The sequence below is a fragment of the Cynoglossus semilaevis genome, chromosome 15 (assembly GCF_000523025.1).
Source record: "Cynoglossus semilaevis isolate Cse_v1.0 chromosome 15, Cse_v1.0, whole genome shotgun sequence".
Lineage (NCBI taxonomy): Eukaryota > Metazoa > Chordata > Actinopteri > Pleuronectiformes > Cynoglossidae > Cynoglossus > Cynoglossus semilaevis.
Genome location: NC_024321.1, coordinates 15587491 through 15608169, shown reverse-complemented (window position 1 = coordinate 15608169; position 20679 = coordinate 15587491). Strand labels below are relative to the sequence as shown.

Below are 20679 nucleotides of genomic sequence, written 5' to 3'. Positions count from 1 at the left end.
CTGCTTTAAATCACAGGGTAGGAAGTTGTTCTTCCACCCAGATGGCCTGAGTTCAAATCAAGCTGTGCACGTGACGTGTCCCTGGAACAGCAGTTAACATCCAAGGTGCCCATTATTCTCCAGTTATGAGGACCACTTTGAACCCAGAGCGAACGGCATTCAGCTCCAAAGCTGTGTCACCATCACTGCCACCGTCATTATTCACTGGACAAGGTAACACATTCAAATTGATTCTCCTGGGGTAAAGGTGATGGATACATGTGGCCTACAGTACATGACCCAGACAAGTTCAAATGGTATCCAACTTTCAAAACCTCAAAGGCATTTTCAATTTCTTTTTACTTTATTGTCTCCAGGATCACTTGTTTGAAAAGGCAAAAACACAACAGGAACAGCAATATGTCATTAGAATATCACAAGGTTTTTAATCTAGTCTTTGTCTTGGAACCAGATGGGCCGGTCCATTTCTGACATTTGGTCCATGTTTACCACAAAGCACTAAAATCCCTTCCATAAAAACACAACACATTGTTATCGTTCAACTCAAAAACATTGTGTTACAGGTTGACGACACAGTAAAACGCTGACCTGCTGCCCGACCATCAGACTGGTTTTCATGTACACCATGTCCAAATAAAACTTTCACAGAACCAAGTAATAACATTGTTCTGCAAGAACAGCCTGTTTAAGGCTGAGTGTGTGTTTTGACCTGAGCTAAGGATCTCCAGACAGACCATAGTCTGCTTTCATCTGCAAACCTTTTATTAAACTTCTTCAAAGTGACTCATCCCTCCCGGTTTATCACAGATCAAGCTGCTTTATGAGACTGATGATAAACACAGCGTCGCTCCTGATGATCTGCTGCACATGTGGTTTCCATGAGCAGGGCATCATCGTGACCAAACTAGGCTGAGGCCACGCCCTCAAACGGATCATAAGGTCAAAGTGGGACCTGAACCTATGATCTGCTAACACATTAGAGCAGGAAAAACATTTGACCAGGAAGACCAAAGCCAAACAGTTTAATGCAGAAGATCTGGACACTGACCAGGTTGAACTGACCTACTACTGCTACCACTATGAAAAGATAACGACATATATGGTGGGACTTGAATGCTGTTTTTAATTTAAGGCTTTGTAAGTAAATAATACTGACTAATCCCATTTTTGTAAATGAGCAACATGTGACACATTTAACAACGTTTTAATTTTTTTTGCTGACAGTTAATTTAATGAATAGACATACACAGACTTTTGTAGCTCTGAACAATGATCAGTTCCATTGTGGGCTGGCTAAACTTGCAACAGCACTGTTTTAGCTAGCATTAGGTCTGGTGTCCCTGCAAAGTATTACGTTTCTCACTTTGCGAAAAAATATGCTCTAATCCAAGCTTCAATCTGAAGGTTGAAAAAAAAAATTGTAAGCCTTTTTCAGTCATAGCTCACAAATGTTTTTATTTGCCTGCGCTGTACATGATATTTATGGAGGTCAAACTTTGGGTGCATTACCGCCACCTACTGGAGCGCTGTACATGATATTTATGGAGTTCAAACTTTGTGTGCATTACCGCCACCTACTGGCTGGAGTGTGATTATCAGAGTTATCCCTGTGCCACAAATTAGGGAACTGAGAAAGTGATCGCTAAATGACTAGATGTGTCATTTTTATGCTCTGTCTTGTCTGTAATTAATCAATTAAATTAATTACTTTAAATCTTAGTCCCAATTAAACACAAATAAAGACACCAACAGACTAGCATAAAGATAAATCTCTGGTCCATGGCTTTAACATAAAATAATAACTTTGTTAATGTAAGATTAATTTGAAATTAATTAGCACATATATTTAGCTGCTGATTAAAACACGCAGACATGTCAAGAAAGCCATTAGCCCGTTATGTAAACAGAGACGATTATCATTTCATCATCGCTGTAGCTCAGAGACGGACAGAGGAGTTCTCTGTCCAAGTTAAAACATCCCAGAATGACATGATATTCCTTCTCAGCTAAAACAACTTGGCAGCGAACAGCTGAGCAGCAGAAACGTTCTTGTTTTTGACAGCTCAGGAAAGTCAATCAAATCAAACGGTCGGCGAAGGTATGACAGAAACAAAACCCAGACGTAGATGTTGTGTGATATAATTCCAAAAGATTAATCTTGAGGAGAGATTCCTGCGGTGCCTTAGTGTGTCTGCCTGTTTGAGGATTGAGGAGTTAAATTCCTAATCCTCTTTGAAGGAATCCTGTCTGCACCACACTAAAAGAATTCAGGAATATCTCGGTCCACCGCTCAGAACCTCAGTCTCACTGACCTTTGAAGGACCTGTAAGAGTCTGAAGGAATGTTTCAACTCATTTATGATGATTGGTGGAGTTTTTCCAAGAAACTTGTTTATAAAAAGCATTTACCAACAACATTATTACCCTGGGATGGAGCAAGGGATTCCTAACATCCTATCATTTCACGTAAAAATAATTTGTTCAATTGAAAATAAAATACAGCAGTTTCATTCTTCTCCTACTTAATTAAGTATTTTTCAAAATATTTGGAAAACTCCTCTGAGATCTTCCATCCTCCTTGAGTTTTGTCCAAAGGACTGTATTCTTTTCACATGGCTTCACAGGCCAATCCGTAACCTGCCCTTTCATTTCTAACAATTATTTATTACCTGGAAACCATATTAGTTTCCAGGTATTCTTTCTGGTCTTTGTGTGCTGGAACAAGAAGTAATGACCGAGACCCAAGTTCCATGAGTTCTTACAAGTTCAGCTCAGATGTTTTCACATCACAACAACATCATACACCCTGTGTTTTTTCTTTTTCTTTCAGCTTTTCTTAAAGGATCGCCACAGTGGATCAAATCTACCAAAAAGTTCACAACCCCACGCAATACCTCTGCAGCCCTAAAGGGGCATTGTTATTCTAAGAAATGTTTTAATCTCTGATATTGTATCCTTTCTGAATTTAAGCCAAACATTCAGAGCTTATAAAAGAAAATATATATATATATATTCTTGGTAAAAACATACAATATTTTTTTCCTCCCACTGAAATATTCTTTGGAAATCCCTAAAACAAACTGATGCCAAACTGGTCAAAAAAAATAAAGTGTTAATTTTACACAGCCAATGAATAAACACTTGTTTTTTTAATGCTCATCTGAAGGCTATGAACAAAATCCAGCATCCCAAAAATAAAACATTAATTATATTTTAATTAATCTTTCCAACTTTCTTGGATCACTGAAATGGTTTTACTTATTTATATGAGTCATTTGTTTAGTATTTAATGGTGTGTTGAATATGAGTTAGTTGACAGCAGCTATTCTAAATGATGTTGTTAATGTTATTTTAATGTAATTTTTATTACATCACTGTGGCTGTCCTCATTCACGGTCACAGTTCTCCAAATGTGTGAGTCAGCAGCAACTGGACTTGTTTAGCTGTGAGGAAATACAGTAAATACACACCTGGGCAATATATGTTATCTTTAATGTTGTTAAAACATCTACATTTTGGTTCAGAATCTAAAAAAATGGGCAAATTAAAATGTTTAAAGGTTTTTCATAATAGAAAAAAGACAAGGTTTTCAATAAACTATAGTGTTTGAGGTTGTTATATTCTCCTGGACTTATGTTACATAAAGGCAAATACACTTCAACTCGAGGAAATACAATCCCAGGAATGTGCATCCATCTGACCTCAGCCTATTAAATCAGTCACTAACAGAGTTCAGGTCCAAAATAAGATTACTATGAGGAACATGTGCACTTTACCAAAATAGGAATTTATTGGTATTAAAATACCTTTCTAGGTTAACTCAGAAATATGGAGATATTTTTAAATTCGTTTCCCATAAACTATACATAGAAATAAATTGAATTTATTCTAGGCGTGGAGGGGGGGGCGGTTAGCAGGGGGAGTGGGGTAGGTACTCACAGCAGATGGAAAAGTATAAAGGATTTTGTATCTGCCTGTTTTATTGCCACCATCCAGGCTTTTTATCCCCTCCCAGGAGACATTAAAGCTAAACGACAGGAGACAGTAATTTAAACGGAATCACTTAAATAACTGCCCAGTGACGCACACTTTTGTCAATTAGAGGAAACAACTACAAGCCTCTCTTTAGAAGAGGCGCCTCTTCTGAACCCTGCTCCATCTAAGGTGCGTAAAATGATGCAGGCACTTTGTGTACGGTGCCTGTGGAGCCACGGATCCTGGCGGAGGGATGCGTCATGTGCGCGCCATACACTCCACTGGTGTTCAGACAGTTAGTACTTAGTCAGTTTGGTCAGAGAGATGTGTGTGGTGGAGGAGAGGAGAGGAGGCAGGAGATGACTGCTGCCCCGCTCACTTCTCCTCTGAGACCAGAGGAGAGAGGAGACAGAGGGAGCGCACGGAGGCTCACTGCGCCGCTCCGTCATCAACAACTCGCTGCGGATTTAAGGAGAATCTAATGTATTAAATTAAACCATGCAGACTTGAAGCAAGCAAAAAACTTTATGTATTTTTTAGACAAACTCTTCTTAGGAGTTGCAGTTACTCGTCATCTACAGCCTGCTATGGAGAACCTGAGTCAAAATGAGTGTGAGTACTGACAATGTTACTCTCTTTTGGAAAAACGGTTCCTCGGAACTCGATGGTACTCAGGCCGTGCCATCCCTGCTCAACTTCACCAACAGCTCCAGCGGGAACAACACCAGCGAGGTGGCCCTCAGCCGAGCCATCCCGCTGGGCTTGGTGCTCGGCGCCTTCATCCTTTTCGCCATCGCGGGCAACATCCTCGTCATCCTCTCGGTTGTGTGCAACAGGCACCTGCGGACTCCGACCAACTACTTCATCATCAACCTGGCCATCGCTGACCTGCTGCTGGGCACAACGGTGCTGCCGGTGTCCGCCACCCTGGAAATCCTAGACTACTGGGTGTTCGGCAGGATCTTCTGTGACATCTGGGCGGCGGTGGACGTGCTCTGCTGCACCGCGTCGATCATGAGCCTGTGCGTAATTTCCATTGACCGGTACATCGGTGTCAGCCACCCGCTGCAGTACCCCAGCATCGTGACGGAGAAGCGGGCTCTGCTGGCCATGCTCGGGGTCTGGGTGCTCTCCGTGGTCATCTCCATCGGCCCTCTGTTCGGATGGAAGCAGCCGCCTTCGCCGGACGACACGCAGTGCGCCATCACGGAGGAGCCGTTTTACGCGCTCTTCTCCTCCCTGGGCTCCTTTTACATCCCTCTTGTCGTCATACTCGCCATGTACTGTCGCGTTTACATAGTCGCCAAACGAACCACAAAGAACCTGGAGGCGGGAGTGATGCGGGAGAGGATGAACTCCAGCGAGCTGACGCTCAGGATCCACAAAGGGTCTCAGGTGCACGAGGACCACGGCGCGTCTGGCACCAGCAAAGGCCGAGCGCACCAAGCCAGAAGTTCCCTCACGGTGAAACTTCTGAAATTCTCCAGAGAGAAGAAAGCAGCAAAAACTCTGGGAGTAGTTGTCGGCATGTTTACGCTTTGTTGGCTGCCGTTCTTCCTCGCCTTGCCCATAGGTAGGTCTGGGTTTTTTTTATCTATTGTTTTTATTTGATCATTAACCTTTAACTTTAATGGATCCCAAAAGTGCACTTCTATCAGTTTACTCTTCGCAAGTACCGTTTTGTCTAACCCATTGAGCCTTACAGATGATGTAACAGCGTGTGGAAAGTTGACTGGGCAGAGTTAGCCTCTGCTGCAGGTCTTGTAAATCATATCAATGGCTGGCACAGTGGAAGGTCTCCAGGCACCACTCTGAACCGTTACCAACCCAATGAGGGCTCTGATTTACTGAAGTGGTCACTTTTTACTGCATCAATAAAAAATAAACACCTCCAAGATATACAGAAATACAACAACAGTCTCTGTGCTGCAGTAGGAACAGGAGTTATGTTATTTTACATCCGCCTCTGCAGTAATTATCTTCTTTTTTTTTTCTTTTTTTTTGCTGCACAGTTTTTCCAGATGTATTCAGAAATGTATCATTTGCTTTTACTGACTCTGTACTTTGCAGCATTTTTCTGCTGACTGGGAATATTTCTGTTGAGTTCACCTTTGTGCAAAATCTTGTCGGGGCCACGTTCTCTTTATGACTAATTCACAGATGTCTACCATTATTTCTTTTGCCAAATGACATGCTGTCACAGTTGTTAGCATAATCAAATAAAAACAACTAACTAGCTGAATATTGGCAGCATAAAACCTTTCACATGCTGTGATTTCTTCTTTTTTTAATCGGTTAGCCATCACACATTCCAAAAGTTAGTGTCTATAAACAAAGAAGTGTAGTTTCCTATCGCACTCACCCTGCAGGGGGGGCTGTAAATGCAGAGTGCTGAAAGAACATTATTTATTTTTATATAAATCACTCCCCTTTATGACCATTTACAGCCTAAATTTTAAAGGATGGATTGATGGATAGATGGATGTAACTTGGTCAAAGATACGATACATGTTTAGCTTTCTAGACCAACAGTTCTCCACTGGATACAGGAAATCACATCGAAATACATACAAGTTGGAATGACCGTTAAATCACAGGCAGAAATGACACCTATTTTGTGAGAAATAATTTCAATTAAAATACTTTTCAACAAGGACTGGCTGACCCCGCCCCCTTCCCAAAACACTGGTTTCTATTGGCTGACTTTTCCTGAGTTGCATTACTGCCACCTAGTGGATGTATTGTCATCCATGAAGAGCAAAAAAGAAATCCCAGCAGGAAAAATAAGATTAGATGTAAATATTATTATACACTAAAGGATCCGTATGTACAACTCTTATATTCAGTGGCACATGTAAATATTATTATACACTAAAAAATCCGTATGTACAACTCTTATATTCAGTGGAAGGAAATCACTTTTTTAAATTTTACAAATGTCATTATATATTTCGTCTCATAAATTTTACAAATGTCATTATATATTTTATTTTTAAACAAGAGCTACAAAATGTTGTTTCTATAGCAATATCTTGAAGATACATAATCTATGAATAGGCCAAAGCTGAAGTTGTGCATCTAGAGTTAGAGTCGTACAGCAGGTGGGTTAGATGAGGTGCACACTCTCTGAGCCCCCCCTTCATCACCTGCATCATCCTACTCTGTCTCCTCTCATCCTCCTCCACTGTCGTCACTTCCACACGCTCACAATGACAAGCAACTCCATTTAGATTAAGATGAAGAAAATCTGTTATCTCTGCATCATCAGAAAGCTGCTTATTTCTCAGAAGGAACAAGAAGGAACAGGCTGTTCCGTCTGTGAGGGTTTGACAGGCAGAGACCACGGGAGAAATGAGTGACGCACTGGCTCTTCAGGTTTCTTTGAGAAGTTTGAAATTGAAATTTTCATCATCACATTATGTCACAAAGTCTAAACTACAAGCACGACTGCTTTGTTTGAAAATATACTTTGTCGTCTCATTGATTGTTAAGCCCTGGCCGCACTGTTAAGTGTGACTCCGTGTGTGTGTGTGTGTGTGGTCATGTGGGAATGTGTTGATGCCCCTGGCTTTAAGCTAACCCGCGGCCCCTCCTCACATGAGTGCAACCACATTAGCACCTGGGGCAGGATTACAATGCAGTGTCACATAGCAGGGATTATTGGTCATCACAGTCAAATACCAAAAGCAAATGAACAGATGTGATTTGCATAAATTGGAATTTGCACAGGCTTCAGAGAGCAGAAGTCCCAGGGAGGCGTGCTTATGTAAAACTAATCAACAAAGTAGCATAAAGAGTGCACTTCAATGCACCATTTCCATTACTTATAGAACACAAGGTATTTTCTTGGTAGTGCGCCACTACCAAGAAAATCGTTTTTTTAATATGGAAAAACAAGGTTTCTACGCATTAACTAAAGTCATTCATTTAGTGGAAAATGATCAAATTAAAATCGTTTTTTTAATATGGAAAAACAAGGTTTCTACGCATTAACTAAGGTCATTTAGTGGAAAATGATCAAATTAAAATTTATATGGCAGTGATTGAGTGAAATAACAAGCACTTAATTGTATATCAGTAATATCACTATACGTCCTTAGTGTAGCTTTCATACACAGTTGATGCACGTTGTTATTTACACACACTGCAGGAACAAGGCTGAAAATATCATCCCAACACCCAAAAGAAGCTACATTTTCTATTTATACTTTTTAGTCTTTCTGTTTGAGCAATATACAGATTTCTTCCTCTATAATAAACAGATCACGACTAGATGATATTAATAATGATTAATCTTTTAATTATTTAATGTATTAAATAATCATTTGACAGCACTAGTTGTTTTTTTGTTCAATACCTCAAAACCAATGATTACAATTAAGTTTTGAACTAGTAGTAATGTTAAAGTAAACTGTGGCCTAATGGTCACTGTCACTATTTCTCAGTTGTCTGTTTTCTGTAATAATGATCCTGTTTAGAGGCAACTAGTCAATAAAGCACAGTGGGTGACCATCCAATGGGAAGCTGTTTTGAACGTGGACGCTGCCTGTTCACATTCAAATTCGAAATCTGTTTCCTGTTCATTGTAATGGCAGGAAAATCCAACTATATTGTTCAGTGGCTGCATTTTTCAAAAACCCTGGGGCTGGAGCTGAAGGGGGGGCAGACATTCTTCAGCTTCTATTCTCACACTCATGACACAAAACAAGACAATATTTTGCTACCAATGCTTTCAATGTCACTGCAACATTTTGTTCTTCTTTGACTTGTCCTAATGACTGAAATCGAGTTCCTTTACATGCACTGCACTTTCCTTTTTTTTAAATCCATAAGATAAATATGGCCTGTTACATGAAAGGTCAATGTAAAGGTCACAAAAAACTACTTCAGGGCAGATAAAAGGTTGGAGGCTGCATTAATGGCCACCTAATAAAGTAACCAGCATAAATAATAATAATAATAGCTAAAGCATTTTTAACCTTCAAACTTCCCCCCACTCTCCCCCACCTCACCCATCCTCTCTGTTGCAGTTATAATCTCCATCACTGCATCAATCCTCATGATCTCCTGCTCTATCTCCTGTAAGGCAGCGTCACCTCCATCATCCTTTGTCCAATATTTTCATTCACTCATCGTCACATGAACACAGTCCAGTATGTCTAACTCTGTCTCACACGGGCCACATCCTGTTTCCTCCTAGTGCCGGTTCCATCAGGAAAGGCATCAAAGTCTGTGCCAAACCAAATATTGGATACATTTCCATCAAAACATAAATAATATACAGGTAATTAATATATACAGAAAACCCTGATGTCAATACACCAGCATGTACCAAACTCGAACCAATTTTTTTTTTTTTTTTTACGAAACTCTTCTAATTGCAGCTTTGCTCTGGTTTGACTTGTGGCCTGATAAGGCGTCCACACTCTTCTTCTGCTGCTGCTCCCTCACTGTTCATTAGCCTCCACCCACAGAGTGGGATTTCCGGCTTTACACTGGTTATTACCCTGCTACTTCCTCTGCACACTGTCACTGGTGTGTGCTGTATGTGGGAGTTGTGTGGTTAAAGCTGACTTTTGGTTTGGATGTGTGTGTGTGTGTGTGTGTGTGTAGGTCTGGTGAGCATTATTGTTTATGTGCACATATGTTTACCTATGTTTTCTGAGAGGCTGCACCTGCTTCAATAATCTCCACCTCCAATCAGTTCTTCATCAGCTGCTTTAAACCCCTGAAGTCTCACTATCAGATCATAAGCGGTTTAAATGCATATATCAATATATAATATCTAGGGTTTTAATATAAAAAGCCTCTTCCCTATAGCCCCCCATCATATCGGAATTATTCAAATTCTGGAAAATTGTATTTGTACATAAATGGCTTGAGTGCTGTTTCTCAAGTCTCGGTTCATTTTGTCTCCTTTTATGCCTCAAACTTGGAGCAAAGCAAAGTGCACAGGCGCCAGGGTTGGTGTTACTCTAGACAAAACGTCTTTTGACATAAAGCCGCCCAATATTTCACACACACACGGCAAAGTCCAACTTGTCTTTACATGTCAAGCTGAGTGACACGTCCACATTTCAGATTTTCTTTGTTTCATTCCACTGTCTTGACACATAAGGAAAAATAATTAGGAAATATCACCGGCGCTGGCCATTAAGGCCCTTAATGGAGCCGACAAAAGATCATAACCATAATTTTTATTGACACTTGTGAATTAAAATCTCAAATCACACTTGTGTGACGGATGCGGCTCAGAAAGAATAATCTGTTCAATTTAGTCCGATTGTTCTCAAATTATGGAGCCTCGTGAATCACGTCCAGTCATCATTGAAACAGGGGTCAGCAACCCCTACAGTACTTTGGATTATTATATATATTTTTTTTTATTTTATATATTACAGATATTCTACATGTAAAACACAAGCATAAATATATGATGCTAAATACCAAGATACATTTATACGTTTATTATAAAACAGAATTTTATTTAAGTATTTTAGGGTTCCCTGCTCTATCTGTCCATCAGTTTGGATCAGTTCTGGCCTGAGAAAAATTCAAGCCTCCTGTTTTAGACTGTTCCTAAGTGTTTAGGTCACCGAGGCAAAGTCTAGTTCTAAACATAATTCGAATTAATGTACACAAAATTAGGACCAAGAATGGACCCATGTGTCTTGATATGGGAATTTACTATAACTCCACAGACGAGGCAAAGCAGAAGGGCGTGACCTTGAGGGAAAGACATCTACAAAGAAGGAATTCTCTGATGGAAAGAACTGCACAAATGTATAGACTCAAATGGAGGATGTGGAAAAATTTCAATCACTTTGTAATTTTCATAAATAAATATCCCCTCGTATGTTGTCTTTATCACAAAGTCTGAGTTCTCATCTTCCTAATTTGGGACTGAATTCTCTAGTCCATGTGGAAGTCCCTGTACCAGTCCAAGATGAGTCATAGGGCCTGGGAAAAGAAAAATATCTATAGTAACTGAAACTGACATATAATCAAAGCTGAAAAATATATCCAAAAAAAATGTAATATAATTTAAATTAACCAGTACAATAAACAAATATTTAAAGATGTAAATCAAGCACACTTTGGACACAGAGCAGAGGAAGTTTAGAATTCTTTCTTTTGTCTGTTTTTTAAAGCTTTAAATATAGTGGTGTTTTTTTTTTTCTTTTATCATTTCTAGTCCGTCTCATTCTCTACGTCACGGTGAAATCAGCGAGTTGACTCATGGAACACTTTCCCCTGCAGCTCTTTAACACCCAGCATAGACACTAATGTCCTGTGAAGGGCTCACATTTAACTGCAACAAGCAGGACGGCGATATGTGGGAGAAAGTCAACACTCCAACTGTGGACCGATTGTTTCTGCGAATGTGTTCTCTTGGCAAAGATCTCTGTGTGCATGTGTGAATCTTTTACATGTGTGATAAGGTCTATTAGGCAGGCGCTGGCCTTGTGCTGCTGCAATAATTGAAATGGCTTTTGAAAATAATGAAAGTGCTTTGCGTCAAAGCGATGAAGAAAGGAGGTGGCAGCACCGCGAGCTGCAGGGGCCACGGGGCAGTGAGGCTGGACACGTAGGTCCCCGGGATGTCAACCCAATTTCCAAAAATGGGTTCAGTGAAAGGCAATCTACAGGGGTAATAAGTCCTGTGTCCTTTCAGCTCAAGAAGAATAAGTCGTATTTGCACGTGTTATGAAACATGTTCTTGTACGTGCACACACACACACACTCTGTACCTACATCGCACAGAATAATCTTTGGTATTCCTTGAAGTGACAATAACAGGATGTTTTGTTAGAACCGTTCCATGGTGAGATAGGTCTCTCTCTCTCTCTCTCTCTCTCTCTCCCTTTTACATGTCTTAATGAATATAATTTAACCTGAGTTATGTTCCGTATGTTTACACAGTCAGTCAACTTATGATATTTAAAAGCTTATGCCGTGTAGCACAGAGAGCTGGAGTCAAACCCACAACCCTTAGGTAAATTAAGCCAACTCTTTTCTCCTGTCGTCCTCTAAATGTAAACTGTTAATTAAGATTGATTTTTAATTATATACTCAGAGGAGGGAGGCATGGGGAGGGGCAGCAGCACACCTGACTTGACATTTAATCAGCTGATCTCAGTGTTCAAACAGCTGATTGGTCAAACTGTGTGTTCTTGGTTGGTTGGCCGGAACAAAAACACACGAGAATAGTTTGGACATGGCTGATAAATGCAATAGGCAGGTTTATTGCAGTTTTGTTGAACTATCATGGATTTTGTTTTTTGGGGGGGGAGGGTGGGGGTTAAATGTCCTGTTCCATTGATCACATAATCTAGTGAATTAGTTTATTGGTTGTTTGCAGCTCTGAAGGAGACAGAGAGATTGAACGGGGAAAAAACCCGGGAGACCAGAGGAGACTTGGCAGAAAGTCTCACACTTTGCTGATAACTTTGTTTTTTTTTTCCTAATTTGAATTGAAGGGCGAAGGGAGGTGTGCAGGGCATTTTTGGAGGGAGAGGGGCACGGGGAGGTTGTTGTCCTTAACTGAGGATATAACTTGTTATGATTAGAATTGGAGACAAGTTTCTGGTTTGGCTGCACAAACAAATAGGAATCAGAGCAGAATGAGGCATTAGTGTGAGTGTGTGTGTGTGTGTGTGTGTGTGTGTCTGTCTCCAGGAAGGAGGTGCAGAGACTTATCTTTGGCAGGAGTGTTGAGACCCTCAACAATAACTCTGCTGACATTGTTCTCTACAGCTGTGCCCTTCACATCCTTTACCGTTTATTCTATAGTTTTCAACATAAACACTCTTCAAAAGGGAGGTGAAACACACTGAAAAAGAACCTAAACATACAAACACGCACCTCCCCCTTCTCATCCTACACCCCCGCCTCTCCCCCTTCTCCCTCAGAAGGATCCAATATCATAAGGGCAGGTTTTACTTCCAACATTGGTGTAAATGTTGTTGGGTTTTTTTACTTTTCTTTTTCCATATTAAAAAAATGCATGCAGTATGTCAGTCACAGCATCAGCAGACAGCAGGAAAATATTTGTGGGGGGAAAAAATAAATATATAAATACATGAAAATATCCCCAAGCATGACAAATGTTCTTGTTCTTCTACCAACATAAAAAAAAACTCTTCTCCGGAGCATTTGTTTATATTCAGTCATTCATTCATCTTCTACTGTTTAGTGCTTGTCAGGGTTTGCGGGGGAGCTGGAGCCAATCCCAGCAATCATGAGGCGAGCATTGACATTGTATTTTGCAGTGGTGATGCACAATAACCATATGTTGGTACGTGGTTCTTTCCATTTTGACGTAATAACTAATAAAACTTATATATAATCACATTAAAGCCGAGTCATCCGTGTCTGCTCCAGGAGGAACGCAGAACACGGAACACAGACAACGCACACAGCTGATTCAGACGTGAGGCAACATCTCTTCTGGATGAAGGGCTGCTGACCTGACCTCAGCAACTTTTACACATCCTGGCATCAGCTAACATTTATAAAGATTTTTTTTTAAAGAATGTGACATCAAAACGACAAACACTGACCACGTCATTAACATATTCACTAATCAACATAACGTTCTACACAAGATGAAACTTGCCACAATAAATACTGAAAAAAAAAGAACGGTATGATATTTTATACACAGTATAACTAAGAGTTAAAAGTAAACTTAGTTATTACCAGTTATTGTGCATTACATAAGAAGAGCCATTCCCTTTTTAGCCACGACCTGCTGGCCTTTAGTGGTACTTCAGCCAAAAAGCAGTTTTAAAAAATCACTACTTGAGTGGATGTGCATTATTTATTTGCCGTTATCACGTGTGTAGTTACAATTGGCTACAATTGGCAATGTTTTTGGAAATTTAATTCAATGAAGTCAAAATGTAGGTTTCTTTATTTCAGCTGACTTTTTTCTTTTTCAAGAGAACTCAAATAACCACATGGGGCCTTGTAGCATCAAATTGAATCAGTTTGAGCGTTTTTGTTTTTTTTCCCCCTCGACACTGCCCCCTCCTGTCTGCATAATTTCACCCCAAGGCTATTAAAGATATTATGTTCTTTCTTGTGTCATTGAAGATAATTGCTGCAGCTTGTAATCTGATATTCATGGAGAAGCAAGCTGTTATGTTTATGATTCCGCCTTAGCGTCTTAGCAAAGGTTATTTCACACTTCATTCTGGAGACACTGTTATATCGTCATGAGTCTGTGGGCTGGTGTGAAAGGAAAATACAGTTATACACCGGCCCACAGTCACAAATACGCAGTTGGTCCGTCTTTTTTTAACTTTCCCGGTAACCTCACACTTAGTGGTCGTGATAATTTCATTTAGCTTTAAACCTTAAACTTACCTCTATTATCTGATTAGTGAAACGTTGGGGAGGGGGGTTTTACTGCGGTCTGCCCACAGTTGGAGAACAGACACCATGAGGGTGGAAAACATTTAGACCAAATGGTTTTATTAGATTAGGTGACAAACAAAATCATAAACATTTTACGTCATTTTGTGGGTTTTAATCCCTTCTGTTCTGGCTTTTTTTAAAGATGTACAAAATGTCTCATGAAGCCTCACAGGCATTTTTACCAATTGTGTCACACAGTGTCTGCAGGCATTAAAAAGGAAACAGGGTTTTTGTAACCTGGTGTTTAAAAACAGACACAAGTAACTAATAGCTTAAACTTTATTGTTCAAAGCCCAATTTCCTGGAAAAGTTGAATCACTTTGTAAAATTAAGGAGTACATTGACAAAGTATTAGGACTCTCAGGTCTCAGGGAGCACAGTCGATGCAGTGGTAGACTGCGTTGAGCAACAGTGATTTCCTGAAGTAGTCCTGAGCCAGTGACTCTTTGTCCATTACAATAGCATAGCATTTCTGATGCAATATCGCCCACGGACTCGAAAGTCACACAAACTCGTCATCAGTCTTTCCTTAGCCTTCAGGCACAAATGTGTCTCCTGATTTCCAGAATTTATTTTTTTCCAATATAACTAAATGTAGCTGACAACAGGCCTAATTTATTGGCGTATGCACAGTTAAAAATTATTAACAGTTTAAAAGTTAATCACCTTTTCAGTCTTACATTGTCCAAACTTTTTGTGCCATATTCTTCATTTTTTATATCTGTTAATGTTTAACAAATGAAAGCTTCTACAATGGAACCCTGAATTAAACTTCTGTTATTTTTGCACATACAATAAAAGTTTAAGATAATTAGCAAAACAAAAGAGTTTAGGTTTTTGTTTTTAGGGGAATGCATTAACTTCTCTATATATGTGTTTATGTGTATAAGTTTAGAGAATTTTCTTTATTCTTCTTTTTACTTTGAAATAAACTTTTTAAAATCAGTTTTCTTTGATAAATCCCGGAAAAGCCAGTCTTTATAAGAAGTAGAACAAAGTTTACAAAGTGTGAAACTTCCCACTCTGTTCTTTCACTGCTTCAGGTATTGCTTGACTACTGCTGCCACCTTCTGGTTAAAAAGAAAACAACTTCTTCTTTCAAACTTTTTCAACAAATGTGCCAACATTCATTCTTTTCCTCTTTTTCTCGCGTTCTAGGCTCATTTAATGCGAAGCTGCGTCCTCCTGACTCCCTCTTCAAGGTCATTTTCTGGCTTGGCTACTTCAACAGCTGCCTGAACCCCATCATCTACCCCTGCTACAACCGTGAGTTTAAGATGGCCTTCATCCGCATCCTCCGATGCCAGTGTCAGCAGCGTAAACGACCCGGCTGGAGGGCTTACAATTACCGCTACCGTGAGTTCAAGATGGCCTTCATCCGCATCCTCCGATGCCAGTGTCAGCAGCGTAAACGACCCGGCTGGAGGGCTTACAATTACCGCTCCTCCAACCTCAGCTCCGCCGGAAACTCGCGCAAAGGCTCCACAGATCACAACTCCAGCTTTCTGAACGGCAGCCAACGCACTCTGCCGTCCTCCGCCAGTCCGAGCCCCAGCTACCTGACCAAGGGTCTGCCACCGTGTCCAGAGGGGGACACTCTCTATATATGGGGGGCCACCACTCCAACCCCCTCCACTCCTAACCTGCTGCCCGGCGGCCCTGCAGAATGTGAGCAGAGGTCTCTGAGAGAAGTGAGAGGCGGTAAAGGCGCTGAGGCGCCCTCTTGTGGTGTTTTTTATTTCTCTTTTGGGAGGAAGAGGGGGGGTAACCAAGATGGCATTGTGCCTGAGAACGAAGTGTGACTGTTGATTATGAGTGAGCCTGGACACTTTTATTCCATGTAAGGATTACAGTCTGCCACCCAGTGCGTGGATGTGGGATTACAGACAGGTTTACTGCGTCCACTGTACAGTATGTGGCCCCCTGATCATCCATCATCTGTGGATTTGTGCTCAGTGTAGGGTGAAAATGCTGTATCACAGCTGTTGTGTCCTGGTTTACTGTGTCTGTGGTGGGCCTAGACTTTCTGTCAGTAAACAATGAGGGGGTTTACAACAAAATGAACTCCACTGTTGGACCGAAACAGACATCAGTGCATGACTTACTGTATATTTACACAGGATCAAACACATCTGATCTTTTCTCTGTTCAGTTATCGATCCACAGTAAAGAGACTGATTCGTGATGTAAATGTGTGTGAGATGACAAACAATCACCTTCGTGTTGCCGTCACTTGATATTTTAATGTTTTGTTGTGGAAAAAAAATAAAATAATAAAGTATAACCTGGTTTATTTGTCATGCGCACAATTATCAGATATCTTATTTGTATGTTTGATATTCAAAAAGTCTGAAACAATGTTGGGAATGTGACTGATATAAATATAAGTGTGTACATATATACTGTATATATATAAATATATATATATTAATAAAGTTGAAGGATTGTACAAGTGCTGCAACAGTTGATTGTTACTTTGTGTTTTATGGTTCATTAAAGGAGAAATCTGTCTATTTTCCAGCCAGTCCATTCAGCAATTACTAGACATTTCTGGTGACCCTATCTGGGGTTGCAACCCCTAGTTTAAAAAAAACCACTGGTGTAGGGACTTTAGGAATAATGAACACAGGTTACACAGACACAACAACAAACCAACCTCTGGTGTAAAAGCGCCAAGTGATTTCTCATAAGGAAACAGGTGATACTGCATTGCACTGGAAATTATATTTTGAGCACATTAAGAGGCACAAAACAGACCAGGTCTAGTCAGACCTGTGGCCTCCATTTTCTCATTCAATTCTGATTATACAAGTCTGTACTGGACTGTTTACACATACTATAACAGTCACACATTCCATTTATATGCACATATTGGAGTAAACAAGCACTGCATTTGACAACAGCAACTATACTCAAGCTTTAAAATTGGGCAGGTCACAAGTTCTTTCTGCCACAAGTCCACAAGTTGACACACTGACAGCAACAAACAATATTACACCCATAAAGAAAACGGGAAATTAAAAAATACCAAGTTATAAACACAACAAATATATAATGTAAAAGAATGACCATCCTCATTAAAATCCCACAGCAGCAACTGTCAGTCAAGTCCCACTTCAAATACACTCAGAAAACAGAACAACAATCACCAAGCCAAAAACACAACAAACTAAAATTACGTGATGACGTCACACAGCAGCAGTACGTGAGTAGTGTCAGCGGTAAATTTTAGAAAATTCATGTGGACTCACCAGTGAGCTGCTGTGGTGCTGACCGTTTGCTGTGTTCTTCAAACTGACAAATCCTGGTTCATGAATATCTGTCCATCATCCGTGTGGCTTCTCTCAGTAATTAGCTGCTGCTGCTAGTGTTGTTGTTATATTCACTCTGTATTGGCTTCCATTCCTGGCCCTTGGTTCTGTATATTCACTCTGTATGGGCTTCCATTCCTGGCCCTTGGTTCTGTCTTTTCAAAAATATTAATTATTTTAATATATTTCAGTCGTGTTATGAAACCAATTCTCAACTTCCTGTTTATTTTGACTGACATTGTGAGTTACATATAAGTCACGACATTCCCAAACAAATGTGAAACGCACAGGTTGACGAACACACCGTGAAAGGCTAAGGCTCACTGTTTAGACCATGGTGGGCGGGCTTTAACCTGGAAAACACGTTTTCATTGGTTAAGCGTGAACTCTGACCTGCTTGTTGCTTTAATTTGCTCCACCTGCTGTCCTACCAGGAGCCGAGATACTGGAAACTGGGGAAAAAGTAGTAAAAATACTAAATATCGTACGAAAATGTTAAACATTACACGTGTTATATAAATATCTATTAAACGTTATTATTTTAATTGAATGATAGAATGAACAATATCAGTTTATAAACCTTTCCGTACATATTCTGTCGTTTAGTCCTGTTCTAGAAGCTAATGTTAATGACGAAAGTTAAACAACACAACACCGTCTACCGGTCTAGTTATAGAGTAATGTGTCTAATCCTTGTTGTATTTATATGTACAAATCGTGTGTACAATAATGGAACACAACACTACTCTCCCTATCGGCAAGTGATTCTTATGCAGCGGGTCTGAGTGGTCACATTCACACCACCTAGCGGTATATTCTCAGACTCTGTGGCGCAACGGTAGCGCGTCTGACTCCAGATCAGAAGGTTGCGTGTTCAAATCACGTCAGGGTCAGTTTTTTTATCCCGAATCTTTAGGCATAAAAACTTGAACGCATTGAAACATTTGTTGCTTCGGTCATTAAATAAGATGACAAATCAAATTATAAACGTATAAATGTAACACCATAACATTAGTCCTGACTCCAGATTAAATGCTTGTGGGTTCAAATTCACTTCAGGGTCAATACATACACCAAATGATGATATTTAGAATGAGAGGTTTGACCAGTGGCTGCCGAAGCGGGGCTGAGGTTGTGACTTTTCACTTTTCACTGGTTCAAGTCAACCTCAGATGTTTTCATGGTTGATTAATAATGTCTCTGCTCTCAAACCTGCTGACCTGCCGGTTGATCCACTCACCTGGCCGTCGTCCAGCAGCTGTTCTACGACTGATGAAATCCACTGTGACAGCCTGACTCTGAATGTTTGTTTAAACACTTCCTGTTATTACAGGAAAATAACTCCCTTCATCGCACACACACCAAGACAGACATACTATTATTCAAAGGTTGGATTTGTGTGAGCCCCAACGTGATGCGATCACATGATAAATGTTTTTGTACACACCTGCAGCGTACTGGGTACTATAGCATTGAGCACTGAGTATTTATGAAACTCTGGGGTTTTTTTTAAAAAACAAAACAATCATTTTGATGTTTTTTCTAATATACTCCTGCAGTACTTTAGGTTGAGGTTCAGGCAAATATTTCTAAATACACAGTACCTGCAATACAGGAGAAGAGAATACGTGCATTTGCTATTACTTTCATTTTATTGCAGCACAGGCTCAGACTTGCACGAGAAGCCTCGTCACATGGAAGAAGTGCTGGAACAACCTGACGCTGCAGAGAGCAGAGGAGAATACTCAGGATGTTTGTCCTGTTAGATCACCGCAGCTACAAAGCTACGTTAGGCACCGTCATGGAAAAAAACCATGATCAGTTTCACACGTGTGCAGGTGAGGTTAAACTCCTGAGAAGAATCAAACGGAAGAGGCAGGTTTGACAGCAGATCCAGAGGATAAAACCTGCGACAGGCCACTCCTCTCCCTGGATTCACTCCTCTCTCCTCTTCTTGCACCAAACATCATGGCTTTCACTGGGAAATATGAGCTGGAAAGTCAGGAGAACTATGAGCAGTTTCTGGAAGCCATCGGTACTTTTTGTTTTTTTTTTTCTAGTCAATAACTCGCCCTCTAGTGGATTATTGTGGATTATCAATTCATATGCTGAGTTTTACTTTTGTCCATCACAGGGCTGTCCAACGCCAAGACAGACCACAAAGTAATCACTGAGGTGGTTCAGGACGGGGACAAATTCACCTGGACACAGAGCATTCCCAACTGGACCTGGTCCAACAGTTTCACCGTTGGTGAGGAGTGTGAGCTGAAGACCATGACGGGTGCCAATTTCAGGGTAAGTCTTATACTGTATACTGTTACTGTTTTATAAGGTGTCCATTAAACACACATCCAAAATATCTGACACAAGTTTAAATGAAGTCTTTATACATCAGCATAACAGACAGATATTTATGGACATATCCTTCATTTAAGTCTAAATACTGCAGGTTTTGGAGGTTTTTAAATCAGAGAATTTCTTCTGACAATTGTCTTTTTGCACCATTTAAGAACCAAAACAAATGTTGGGTTTTTTTTTTTTTGAAACAGAAAAAAAACATATTTAAAAATGTTTTTGCAAAGTGCTTTTTGTAAGTTTCCATTCAGGTTTGGACCAGAATTCAGTGGAATCTTGATAGAGATATAATGATAAGAGTGGAGACACATCTGAACGTGTTTGGGTTAATAAATTTTTTTTTTTTTTAATCAGACAGCTTTTAACATCTGTCTTTTTTACTTTGACATTCTTACCCTCTTTCTGACCTTGGGACCTTTAGGCCCCTGTGGTCTTGGAGGATGGGAAGATTAAAATAAACTTTCCTCAGTACCACTTCACAGCGGAGATGAAAGATGACAAACTCATCATGGTGAGAAAAACTCATGATCATGAAGTGGCAGCAGCAGCAGCAGTAGCAGCAGCAGCAGCAGCAACACCAACATACTAAACTGTTTTTGTCATTCCTGACTGGCAGA

The 20679-nt window shown here is 40.2% G+C and overlaps 2 protein-coding genes and 1 non-coding gene across 3 annotated transcripts in view; all 3 read left to right on the top strand.

Moving 5' to 3' along the window:
* The first annotated feature begins 3919 nt into the window (after window positions 1–3919).
* Window positions 3920–17604, top strand: LOC103391200 (alpha-1B adrenergic receptor). Its single transcript, XM_025063288.1, has 2 exons — window positions 3920–5547; window positions 15555–17604. The coding sequence occupies exons 1-2, from the start codon at window positions 4581–4583 to the stop codon at window positions 16196–16198; spliced, it is 1611 nt and encodes a 536-aa protein (XP_024919056.1). The 5' UTR covers window positions 3920–4580; the 3' UTR covers window positions 16199–17604.
* A 924-nt stretch (window positions 17605–18528) lies between these two features.
* On the top strand, window positions 18529–18600 carry trnaw-cca (transfer RNA tryptophan (anticodon CCA)). Its single transcript has one exon. It is a non-coding gene; the product is annotated as a tRNA-Trp (tRNA).
* A 998-nt stretch (window positions 18601–19598) lies between these two features.
* Window positions 19599–20679, top strand: part of LOC103391202 (gastrotropin-like) — a 1490-nt gene continuing 409 nt past the window's right edge. Inside the window, exons 1-3 of the mRNA XM_008327374.1 lie at window positions 19599–19742; window positions 19842–20002; window positions 20484–20573. Of these exons, the coding sequence (XP_008325596.1) occupies window positions 19676–19742; window positions 19842–20002; window positions 20484–20573 (318 nt within the window). The 5' untranslated portion in view covers window positions 19599–19675. The remainder of the gene's footprint in view (window positions 19743–19841; window positions 20003–20483; window positions 20574–20679) is intronic.